The following is a 12,202-nucleotide window of genomic DNA, read 5'->3' as shown; positions in this document are numbered from 1 at the left end:
ATCTCACCATTCAACAGCGTCTGGAAGTGCTGCTTCCACTTGGCTACCGCCGTTTCGTCAGTGAGCAGGTTGCCAGCACTATCATTGCACATCTCAGGCACTGCAACATTCCTGCGCCACACCGTTTTGTAGAAATTTCGTGTGTCGTTGCTGGTGAATCTCATGTTTTTTCTTAGACGGCGAGTTCTTTTTTCTCAGTTCTGACAAAGGGAACATGCGAGTTCTTGGCCTGCTTCAGACGAGGGAAGTAGGAAGTAGGTCTTCCAAAGACAGTATGAAAAATTCCTCCTTCCCGATTTGCAACTCCTGTGACGATTTTCGCGTCATGTTTCATGCTCGAGTCTGTCGTAGAACTCTTCCATCATTCGTCGGTGCGGAACCGTTTGTTGATTTGGTTGTAGTTGAAAAATTTGCCCTTAATGCACGGTCTACGGCCATTTTAGGCTTCCACCGGATAACTTGTTGCTTTTGCTTTCCCAACACTACGAAACCGATTCCATGTTCTGCCTTGTACTTGAAAGCAGAGCCTGAAATAGGGTTTACTTATGGAACTCCCTTTCTCCCGAGTTGGAGCGAAGTTCCTAAATAGCAACGATCTTCACTCCGCATCGATGTTGCTCTCGACGATGCAAACCAGCTCGTGCCGGTTCATATGGAATTCGGACACTCCAGTTACCAAGTTTACAATTGTTAGCAATTAATCGTTTTCTTGTTCTTTGGCGTGTCCTATACCGATTGATCCATTTCGTATTTCCATCTTCGTTGTTCGTAAATAGTATAATATGAGAGTTTCGGTATGCTATCTTATCGGGGTCGTGATATCGACATCCCGCTGATGGGTTGGCCAGAGCAATATCTGATGTCCTTCCTTCCAAGTAGCTCTCCCCATTTCATACCCATCTTTACAGTAACGACATTCTAATTTTGGCACCCGCAATTTTTGCGTTTAATCCGCATATAAAGATTCACTCTTTTAACTACTTTTATTTCTTTTGTCTTTCACAGGTCGTCTGTACGGATCGGCAGCGGCCCAGCTTACCGAACCGGTGGATCGCCTCCGACACGCTCCAGTCCACCTCGAAGGTGATGAAGGAATGCTGGTACCAGAATCCGGCCGCCCGTCTGACGGCGCTCAGAATCAAGAAGACCCTCGCAAACATTCGCTAGAGACGGATCACTGCCGTAGGCGAACCGGGTGGAGGTCCGTCGTGGGTTTAGTTGATGAGCTGGCCTCCGTCCCGGCTGCACGCGGTAGTGCTGAAAACTTCAAAAAGTTGCCTGGTATTTAATATCCAGCAACGGATTGTGAACACATGAACTCTCGATTTAGGAATTAACAACCAGAAGAAGAAGAAAAAAAAACACACACACACACTTTAGCTGGTAAGCATGTCTAGGTTTAAGCTGAAGAAAATGGGTACCACGCTTGTGGATGAATTGTGCGATTGTGAGCGAAATTACTGTAGTTGTGTAAGTTAATGGTTTATCACAGAAGGAAAAAACTAAGATAAACCGAACATATTTTGTGAGCGGCAGAGAGCATATGAGGATAAGATAAGAAAGTAAGACTTTAAGTTTGAGAATTATTGTAACTACAGCCAAGTTTAACTTGACAAACTGTCCGTACGTACTATCCTGAATCGTGTTTCCATTGAATGGTTGATTGATGTGTTGCATGTTTGATTTTATTGTCCAGCTAGGTTTGATACATAGTAATATATTATTATTTATTAGTATCAGTTTATTTATCGTATGCATTTCCTCGGTTACGAGCAAACACACGTATTCACATACAGTACATCAGCAGATGAACCCGGTAAAATGAGAGAACATAGATGATTGATTCATTTATTATGGTTCCCCATTTTTAACATATCTCCATTCCTCAAAACGAAAGAAAAAACCAAGTCGCAACTAAAAAGAAAATAAAAACAAAACAGAAAAATAAAACACAACAAAAAAAACTTGTACCTCCAGAAACCAGAAAGATAAAACTGTGTTTTGCAGAATCACAGCAAATCCTCAACCAGAGCAACAGCGCAACCCTATACTAAAAAAAAAACAAAAGGCGAACAGTCAAATCATGTTACTCACATTTTTACTGACCAGAATTTAAGGCGTGGAAATAGTGCAGCACTACTTCTACTTTGAGAATGTTGAGAAAAATGCTGTTAGATTATAAAATTTGTTACTTGGAACAGAAGGCGCTTCATGTGAGTGTTTAATGTTGATCGCCATGTTTTGTTGGATCAGTTGGCTTCTAATTTTCCGTAATTCGATCGGATTACTTGTTGTTATCATAAGAGTGGTAGACAGAGAGTAAGAGAGCGGAAAAAATCCCAATTGAGGTTGAGTCATTGATTTTGATTAACTTTTTTGTTTCGTTCTAAGCATTTAGAGCACTCAAGCTGTTTCGCTAATTATTAACATAAGGTATTCACATCAATCGCCGCTGTTCAACAACGGTACCTTCATCTCAGCAATGAAAAAACAATTAAAAATAATGCAAGCATCCTAACTAAGATTCATCGTAACTTTGGTTATCATCCTAACCTTAAACCTTATCTTTGAGTCCCGAAAATAGTTTGAACTATGGCAATGTATTACAAATAAAAACCGAAAACTCTCAGGCAAGTGGAGAAAAACAGTTTCCCGTCCTTCCGTACACCCCATCCCAGGTCACCGTAATTGCCATATTACATGTTTTGTTTAATTTCCATCATCCGTAACGTAACCAAACGTAAGCTTCCCAACCAAACGAAACAACTGACAACTGACAAAAATAAACAACACACCTAATCAGCGCATATGGTTAGCCAATAGAATTAGCATTGTTTTACATTTACTATAAAAAAAACAAAAACACAAGAAGAAAGTAGCAAGCAAACGGAATAGCAAGCAGCGAGAAAAAGACGTAGACAAAACATTTTTTTTCTTTCTTGGAAACAACAAAACTGCCGTTAAATGTGTAATTTACGAGATTGTCAGAATAATACTAACACAAAACATTTGTACAGAATGAATGCAAAACGGAGAGATAGAACACGAATAATTCTACTAGCAACTGCTCGGAGAAGCTGGCAGGTGACGGTAACGGAGCCCTCGGTAACGAACCCTTTTCTATTAATTTTGATTTTTTTTTATTCGTCTAAGTTGAGTTCCAATCCACGATCGTACGTCACAAGAAACAATCAACTGATATGCCAAACTACGGGGGCTTCCGGTGTACCAAAAGAGAACGATATGAAATTGGAAAAAGGGAAAAGATCAGTAGATGTATCACATACATTAGTAGCGAGAGTGCGCCCGTAGAAGCTAAAGAGAAAACTAATCAAACATTATAGTAACAAAAAAAAATCACACAAGAAAAAAAAAACAAAAAAAAATCTAAAGCAAAAAATACTGTCGGAAAGTGGAGAGAGAGAGAAAGAGATACCGTTTCACGAATAATTACTTGTTACGCATCAGATTTTGAGAGATTATGAGCTGAACTGATTGATAATGACAGGAGCAACGGTAGGTGTGGGATGAGGTGAAATTTATTAAAAAGGTTTATGCTTAAACATACTACGAAGGGATGGAATGCGATTTGTTGGTTGAACGATCGGATTTTTTCCGTTTTTTGGTTGTGTGATCAGTGAATTGTTTTCTAGGAACTTGGGTTTCTTTAATTTTTCGATTCGAATTTTTCTTTAATTTCGATTCATAAAAAGGCTGCGATCCTTCTGCTAGTGATATATACTAATATAATGATTCTTGCTATTTTGCTTCTCACGGATAGTGGGTTGAAATACTTTATAACACTGTGTACCCGCTATTCGTACCAGCTTTATCCGTTTCATCGGACAACCATATCTAAAGACATTATCTTCCGCCGCTCTTTTCGGTTTACTGAATCGTATGTCGTCTTAAAATATAAAAACAGATATTGAGACGCATATTGTACTCTTGGAACGCCGTCGAGAGATTCCGCTTCTGTTCCCAATTTTACTAACCAAACACGGAAGAGCACCTTAAAATGAGCAATGTTGTGCCTCAATAGTTGCAACAGTCGAGTCGAGGAGGATGAAAACTTTACTTCGTCATATACTAGATTTTCTTTTGTCAAACTCTTCGTCGTATTCAGTGCTGGTAGCAAAATCAAAAACAAAACCATTGGAAACCCGTGAAAAGTAGGGCAAAATGTACATATTTTGACCAAAACTTCTAGAAACAGAGGCGTATGGTGAACAAGAGCGATACCGTAGGAATCCCTGTAAAAAAATTTTTTTATTGACTCTAGGCCAGCGGTATATGGAGATATTGACATAAAGCCCCCCTCTCCTAAGCGGCAACCTTCTTCACGGATTTAACTCCTGTCTCCCAGAGAACTCCATGATGGTACCTATGGTGGGAGAATTCTCCAACATCTGTGATATTGATAAGCTTCACAAATCTTTTGATTGTCGTTTAGCCTCGACAATGCTGGTGCCGTTGTCCGACCGGCACGGCTACATTACCTCTGCGACTGACAAAACGTTGGAACCGTTGAACATTTCCCGCAATATTTCAATACACAGTACGCACTGCATATTAGCATGCTCCATTAATAAATACACCATGCGAGAGCACGTTGTGGGGTATCCGAGAAGCCGTCCAACTGAAAGTTGGCCAGGTACCTCACATCTTCGAATGCTTATGTTATCAGTTCCCCATAATTTCGTTCTTAACCTTTACGTCACCGACAATGAAAATTTGGGTATTTGTAATTAAAATTTTGGCCCTATTTCCTTTGATTTTTGTTCGATTTTTATGCCAGTAGCCTTGGTCGAACCACATTAAATTGGCCTTTAACCCTTTATAAGCCTTTATATTGCCACCAACGAAAAATATTGTTTTTGCTTTTCTAACAATATCATTTTAGCATATTATGTACTCAATATGTTCTGATAGCCTTTGGCAACATTCTCAATGTTTTTAAATCGCTGAATTTGTAAAAATGGTAATTTACGAATCATTTTTATGAAAACAAATCTTGGTTTTTGAGTGTCAACAGTAAATTTGGTTTAAATTCGTAAAAAAATCATTAAATTGGAAACTTTTTGGATGGTAATATTCAGTTTACGGCGTTTTGTGGTAGATTATGCCGATTTATCCAAAAACTTAGACCCAATATTCGAGAACATGTTTTTTGGGCTTAACGGGCTGCGGCAAACATATTGCCACCAACATTTTGCGCTAGAGGGGCAGTGGCAACTATATTGCCACCAATTTGTTCAAGTTTTTCAGCAATTTTCTCAACAAAAAGAATATAAATGGGTTTTACCGAATGTTAACATTATGTTTCGCTGAAGTTTGTGTTAATTCCACGCGTAGTTGCCACGGCCTTATAAAGGGTTAATGAAAAAATATGTTGGCAAAATCTGGATCCATTTGCTCGGAGATGGAACCGTTTCGTAGAACAACCGGTTTGTTAACAGGCGAAAAAAAAATGGAATTCGTCAAAGAATCCCACAAGATTCCTAACGTTTTTATCACTCCGTTAACCTCTACATCTTTAAAAAAAATTCTTTTCTGGCGGCTCCAATTGATAGAATAATGCAAACTAAAAGCACAAAACGCTAAAAGTAGTAAGAGAATGAATTTGGGTTCTTACTTTTTTCCAGGGCCTACTGTTACCCTACAACGAGTTTTACAGTTTAATGTCATTCCTGACCTGACACGTGGCGACATTCCAACGAACAAGATGATATTCAACAGGTGCATAATTTACCCTGTTAGCAATAGTAACGATTTTATTCTGCAGTGTGCCAAGTTTGAGACTGTTCGAGGTTCGAATACCAAACGGATGGCTGTAACTATTATTGAAGAGCTATAAAAGTTAAAGATAGGCAGGCACTGTTTGCCAGTTTGGAACAAAATAAGTTTCTAAGCTTACAATTTATCTAGCTATTTATCCAAGCTCACAATTTTCATTCAATGGTCTTATTTTGGAATATTTCAGTTGCTGAAAAAGAATCAATAGAAAACTCACTGTCGCAGAAGGATTAGCAGAATTTTCGAATTAATTGGCATTTTTGTGTTGTTGTTAACCCAAACTAGTTGTAGTCTATATGTCAAAATATCGTCAAGTGAATGTATCATGATTAGTTTGGATTAAATTTGGGTAATTTTTACTTTCAGCGGGAAAATACAGTCGTGTTAATTGTCAACGACTCAAAAGAATTTAAAGGGTATATTTATCAATTCAAAACCTATTTTATCTATCATTCGCGCAGTCTACATTATATATTCGATTAATAAGTATCGCTTAATGCTTATTGTAAACTTACTATACCGCATTATTGCTATGATTATATGAGTATATAAATTATACGAGTACCCAAAATCTAACACGATAGCAGGAATACCCAAGAAAGATCAGCTATGAAATGCATATGAATTACATACTTTATTGAAAGTCACCCATGCACATACAAATTTATCCTCCATTAGAGAAAACCGAAATTCAGACATTTTTTTTCATTTAAAGTGACAGAAACAGCGTTCAAGGCTGACTTAGATTTGTACCAACATAGTGATTATCACTCATTCGGTTCGAACTCCACAGGCAGGTCAACCCCAATAATGCGCTAGTTTTGTAATATTTACAAAACCAATTTGAACTGTTCCTACCCATTATTGTTAAATGTCCCATTCCTCAAGACCGAATTTCTACCGATGTTTTTTTTTGTGTTTGCTTTAATAGTAAAAAGGCACTCAACAAGAAACAAAAAGAAAGAAAAACAAAACTACCTTTGAAAATACAAAGCAAACAAAGCATACAAAAAAAGATGTACACGAGCAAAGCAAACCTGACCGCATGTTGAACACAAAACAGAGAGAGAGAATGCAAATGTTCTAAAAAAACACAACCAAAACAAAACCAACTCAAGTAACAAAGGAAAGTGAAGAAAGGGTGGTGGTGAATGTTTAGCAAAAAGAAAATCAGAGCATCTAACCAGTGTTATGTGAGTTATTGTATAGAATGAAAAGAAAACTAACTAACAAAACAAGTACATAGAAAGGAGCAAATTAATACGAAGTTGATAAAGAGTGTGGCTAGAGAACCTCTAAAATAGAACGAACAAAATAAGAGCCGAATATTTCATTTGATATAAAACTATGGCAAGGAAGGCAAAGAATTAAAAAGAGACAGTAGCAGTTGTGTAAAAGTTGCGTGTTTAGATGGTAATAACAAAACTAGATTCTATAAATACTGAATACAACCTGATTGCGCTTTTTGGTTTTCAACTTGGCGCTAACCTCTATTGATAACGAAACACGAGAATAAGATCATTATTTGCTCAAACCGTTTGAATGGATGCACACATACACACAAATACACAAAAATACACACACATACATAAACTCACTCAGAAGAACCAGCTATTATCGCCCTAAGAAATGATCTTGGTAGCAAACCATCATACGAACCGCTTGCATTTTTAGTTTTTTCTTTGCAAATTAAACGTAAGAGAAGACGAAAACGGACTGATTTAAGTTGTTTAAAAAAAATCCTCACATCCTAACTGAGCAAAGTCGAAGAGAAACAGAATACCTTCCAATTGATTCCTATCTCTGATTGAACGAGAAACTATTATTCGATTTTAGGTGCCATTTTATACAGTGCATTTGAAAATAACAAACAAAAAATCTGTAGTAATCTTACAGTTTTGAGTTTTAATCAACCTCTGATAATCCTCTTCTGTTTTGCACAAGTACTGACATAATTAAACCAGTCGTGTTTTTTGGTTCCTCATTTTACTTTTCGCGACAGCAAATTTGCTAACTATATAACAATTACGCCGCAACTAAAAATCACTAACTTGTATATGAATGGTTTCTGCGCCAAATACAACAACAGTAACAGCAAAACAAACAAATAATCCAGTGTAGTAATTTTTACTCGACTAGAACTGAAACAACAAACATAGAAAATGTTACACACGACTCAGTAAAACCGAGAGTAACAAGCGCCGATAAGTTGTATGATATGAATTATAATTTTCTACCTCATTTATTTAGTAACTTTTTTTATAAACAAAAAATAAATAAAAATAATTAAAAAACATGTAAAAGTTAGTAACAGACGAAGTAAGAAACTATTTTAAGTCTTAAATAAGAAGTAACATTTACTATTAAAAAAAACCATACCATTAAGAGGGAACTCGGACGATTGTAGAAAACAAGCTAAGCGAACGTTTTATGTTCAGCGGACAGGAAAAAAAAAGAAACAAAACAGCGATTTGTTTTAGTCAGACCCTACACACGATACACACCATTTTTCGTAACTGGTAAATGTGCCGGATAAACCGAAAAAAAAGCAAACCAACCAAAAACAGTAAAATAAATTCGAGGCAAATCCAACCCAACTAGGCAAAGCTTGGCACTTGGGAAAGCATATATTTTTGGCGAACAAAATAAAGTCTTCAAACCAAACCAAGGCAAGGAGAAAAACAAAGCAGAAATTGGTGACGAAGAAAACAGAAACTAAAATTTGTGATCAATTGCTTGGCAGTTACTAAATTATCCGACAGTGAAAAAACACCGGCGGAAAAAATGAAATCGATAAATTTTAAAATGTAATCATCTTAAGGATAGAATTGTAAGGGTGTAAAGAAGAAGAAGACGAAGAAGAAGAAAAAAACAACAACTAATAACCTTCCAAGGTGGAATGTTTCAACGCAAAATTATATTTATCGGCTTATTCGTAAAAAAAGAAGAACAAGAAGGAAAAAAAGCAAAACAACACAGAACAACTGTAATTTTGTACACAGGAATCCCATTTTTCGAACACCGCTTTTCTCTTTGTTATAGACTAATGGGTTTTTCAGTTGCATCTATATACATCATACATTAAAAATATATATTATACAAACACAAAAACAACTATCAACTGAAAAGAAAAAGAAGAAGAACTGCAATGGAAAAGTCTGGCAAATTTGATTTAGGAACGCTAGGAGCGAATTTCTAAGGGTCTACAAGCGTTAGACACTAAAACGACGGTTAGAAAAGGTTAGAAACCAACCAACCAACAGATGAAGAAGATGACGGTGGTATGAACGATGGTAGCAGTAAGGTACTGCGCAGGAAGAGTTCTATTATCATTATTATAATTATTATTGCATAAATACTATCATTATATTACTTGATTAGTTGATTATATTACGCGTATATTATTGATAAACAAGTGAACACAGCAGACACAGTCAGAGAAGAGAAAAAAAAACGGTAAAACCAGAAATAAGAATAAACAACAACAATTATCCAGCGGAGCTAGTTTCGCTAATTCACGATTATTGATAATATTGTCTTTTTCGGACCGTCGGAAGCGATAATGGGTTTCCGACGCCCAAAGCCCAAAGTTGGAAATCTTAGGTTCAGAACAATAGATTTGGAAAACAAAACAATGAAAAAATGGTGAAACTAAAGAAGAAGAAGAAGAAAAAAATACAGTGATTGATTATTGTCTTTTGTAATAAAAAAGAAACATAAACGGAGGATCTAGTCTACAAAATGAGTAAGAACTGAAAAGAAACTTGTAAAGTCACCTGTGTGAAATGTCAAAATCGGCTGACACTGTGCTGTATTTGTTTCTCCGCTTCCCGCGAACAACGTCGATTTCCATATTTCACCACCAGCATTATTTCACCATTTGGTGAGAAAACTTTTTGCATCCAAGAAACTCAGTAGGCTGATCCTTTAAAATTAAAATCAACTTGTAGCTAACAAACTGTCAGTTCCGTTTCGAGGTTTCAAGTATTTTTCTGTGTCAGATTTTTTTATAATTTTCAATTTGAAATGTTGCTTTGCTCAGGTTAAGGTTTCTGTTCTTCTTTTATAAAGTGAAAAATCTACTCGCTTGACTCGTCGCCTATTGCCCAGACCCGGCACTAAACTTAAAAGTTCGTTGTGTTCCGCGTTTTTCTGTTTTATTTGGCTGAGAGATTCCATTAACGGATTTCTAGAATATTGGTAAGTACCTGAGTATCGTGTTTGCTTGTAAAGGAGAAAAGAATATGTCAGGAAGCGTCTTCCTGTGTTTATTTTGATGTAACCCTTCGGTCAGACTACATATATTTTTTATTCACGTCAAATTGATACAAAAATTTGATATATTTACACTCTTAATAGAATTGCATTCAACCATGGCACACATTAGTCAGCCAGGCTAGAAATCTTTTAAACTGCGCTTCAGCACACGCAGTTTTGAGTAAATTTCATCCCAATCGAGATAAGCTCCGATGATGTGCCGAGTGTTATCATCTGTATCCTCATAACCTGTCCTTCCATGAACCATTCTTATGTTACTGAAAGTCAAAATATCTCCGGGTTCAGTTTTAAATTCAACCGCTTCCTGATGAATAAGCCGTACGAATCGTGCCATCGCTCGATACCATGGCTCCACACTGGCCAGTGGAACGTTAAAGAAACTATCTCTCTGCGGAACACTGTGATTGATTCGTTCCAAATTACCGTCCCGACCAATGCTGAAACATTTTTTAATTAAACATTGTTCGTAAGACTTTCTTAAAATTCAAAGTTCACCAACCAAATAACTGGTGCTCGATAGATGCTGTGAAATTGTCCACCTTCATCCTCGCCAACATCAGTCCAGTTCACTAAAGTTTCACTCAACAGTTTGAACTCCTCCGGATATTCCATCCGAATACGATCGGCTACATAAAAAGCATCGGCGATCAGATTCTGTCCCCCAATAGATCGTGATTGAACTAGACAGTGCAGTAAATTGCAACCCGGTTTGTAATCGTAATAGGGCAAATCCGTATGCATCTGCAAAGGCGTGGATAGGTAAGCTACATTACTTGTACCCTCCTTAGCCTTAACGATGAATTCCTCACTAAAAACCAAAACTGTTGAATATTTTAACATGTTTAAAACAATTCCAACACCCTCACCCGTAGTGAGTTTTCCGAATAAATCCAACCCGGTCAGCCAACCGTCGGCATACCGTCTCTTGGAGGGGAGCATTTTTAATCATCACCACACCGTACCGAATCAGCGCTTCGATCCATCCTTGCAGTGCTTCGTCTGAATCGATCACATCCCCAAACTCAAACTTTTTCAAAATTTCACCAAACTCTCGCTTGGCCCACAGCCTTGGCCGTGGTCTGTACCATTCGTTCAGATATCGCCGTCTACTGTCTTCGGTAAAATTCCTTTCAACCAACCATCCGCTACTGAACCGCGATCGATGTCCATCACTCCAAATCAGCTCCAACTCATTTCGATCTTCAGTGACCACACACTCGCTCAGTTGTACGCCATCCACGTCGAATGATTCCCAGTTCAAGACACGACTGTAGGACTTCGGATGAAAACAATCCAAACACTGGCAATTATCGCGCAACCACACCGGGGGGAACTCGTACCGCCGACCATCGGTGAGTTCAACCACCAGACATTGAAACTGCTGCTGCTTATCTCCGGCATCAACACATTCTAGTGAGGCCGAGCTTATCAGTGGAATTTGGTTCGATTCTGCCGGTTGGTTTTGCACATCACTGACACTGACTGTTTTTCGTAACACTTGCTGTGAATGAATCCCACGGAAGGGTTGACTACTGCAGGTGGCAACCACCTGATAAGGCCTTCCCGCAGTACAAGAAGCGGGCCATGTTCGACGCCGTCGCTTGATAAGAGATGTGCCCAGTTGGTGTACTAATCGCGGGTTAAAATTGCGAAGCGCCAACATTGTGTGTAGTATTTCGTTCAACTGACTGGACTTTGATCCTGCTGAGCCGACGTTGATTGTTTAACCTTGCCTCTGAATACCGGTTTGTCGGTCGAACGCGTGCTGAACGACAACAGTCTCACGTAATACTGAAGCCGATGGTTGCAGTTCACTTTCGCTCGGGGAAACTGTCGCACATTCTGGTCTGGCGCTATCTCAGTTCGATTGTTTACATGTTTGTTGTGCAATGACGTTGAGAAGTGAGTTCCAATTAGCATCCAGTTGAGCGTCAATAGTAGGGCGTCCCAAAATAGCACTGTGCCACTTTGAAACCTGGAGGCTCACCCTTCAAATGGGTGTCACAGCAGAATCAGAGATCGCAAATTTTAATTTGGTAAAAAAAATGCGCTTATTTAGAAAATTTTCAATTTTCAATTGGGATTTTGTATATCCAATAACAAATTACCATGGTATTTCGGAGTCATA

General features: G+C 38.0%; 2 protein-coding genes across 2 annotated transcripts in view; one reads left to right on the top strand and one right to left on the bottom strand.

Annotated features, from left to right (window-relative positions):
- The window catches only part of LOC128743706 (TGF-beta receptor type-1), an 81,063-nt gene extending 71,547 nt beyond the window's left edge, over positions 1 to 9,516 (top strand). The window contains exon 8 of the mRNA XM_053840332.1: positions 1,006 to 9,516. Within this exon, the coding sequence (XP_053696307.1) occupies positions 1,006 to 1,167 (162 nt within the window). The 3' untranslated portion in view covers positions 1,168 to 9,516. The remainder of the gene's footprint in view (positions 1 to 1,005) is intronic.
- A 581-nt stretch (positions 9,517 to 10,097) lies between these two features.
- LOC128742733 (gamma-butyrobetaine dioxygenase-like) lies at positions 10,098 to 11,853 on the bottom strand. Its single transcript, XM_053839180.1, has 3 exons — positions 10,941 to 11,853; positions 10,574 to 10,882; positions 10,098 to 10,511 (listed from the first exon to the last, which is right to left on the bottom strand). The coding sequence occupies exons 1-3, from the start codon at positions 11,735 to 11,737 to the stop codon at positions 10,193 to 10,195; spliced, it is 1,425 nt and encodes a 474-aa protein (XP_053695155.1). The 5' UTR covers positions 11,738 to 11,853; the 3' UTR covers positions 10,098 to 10,192.
- Positions 11,854 to 12,202: the final 349 nt, after the last annotated feature.

This window comes from Sabethes cyaneus, chromosome 3 (genome assembly GCF_943734655.1).
Source record: "Sabethes cyaneus chromosome 3, idSabCyanKW18_F2, whole genome shotgun sequence".
In the NCBI taxonomy this organism is placed as follows: Eukaryota; Metazoa; Arthropoda; class Insecta; order Diptera; family Culicidae; genus Sabethes; species Sabethes cyaneus.
This window is presented reverse-complemented; position numbering and strand designations above follow the sequence as displayed.

Bases quoted from the DNA above. Each gene is read 5' to 3' on its own strand.
- LOC128742733 (XM_053839180.1), bottom strand. From the start codon at position 11,737: ATGTTGGCGCTTCGCAATTTTAACCCGCGATTAGTACACCAACTGGGC. The intron at 10,883-10,940 runs GTGAGGGTGTTG...TTTGGTTTTTAG, and splicing joins ATTCGGAAAACTCACTACGG to TGAGGAATTCATCGTTAAGG. The intron at 10,512-10,573 runs GTTGGTGAACTT...AAAATGTTTCAG, and splicing joins TATCGAGCACCAGTTATTTG to CATTGGTCGGGACGGTAATT.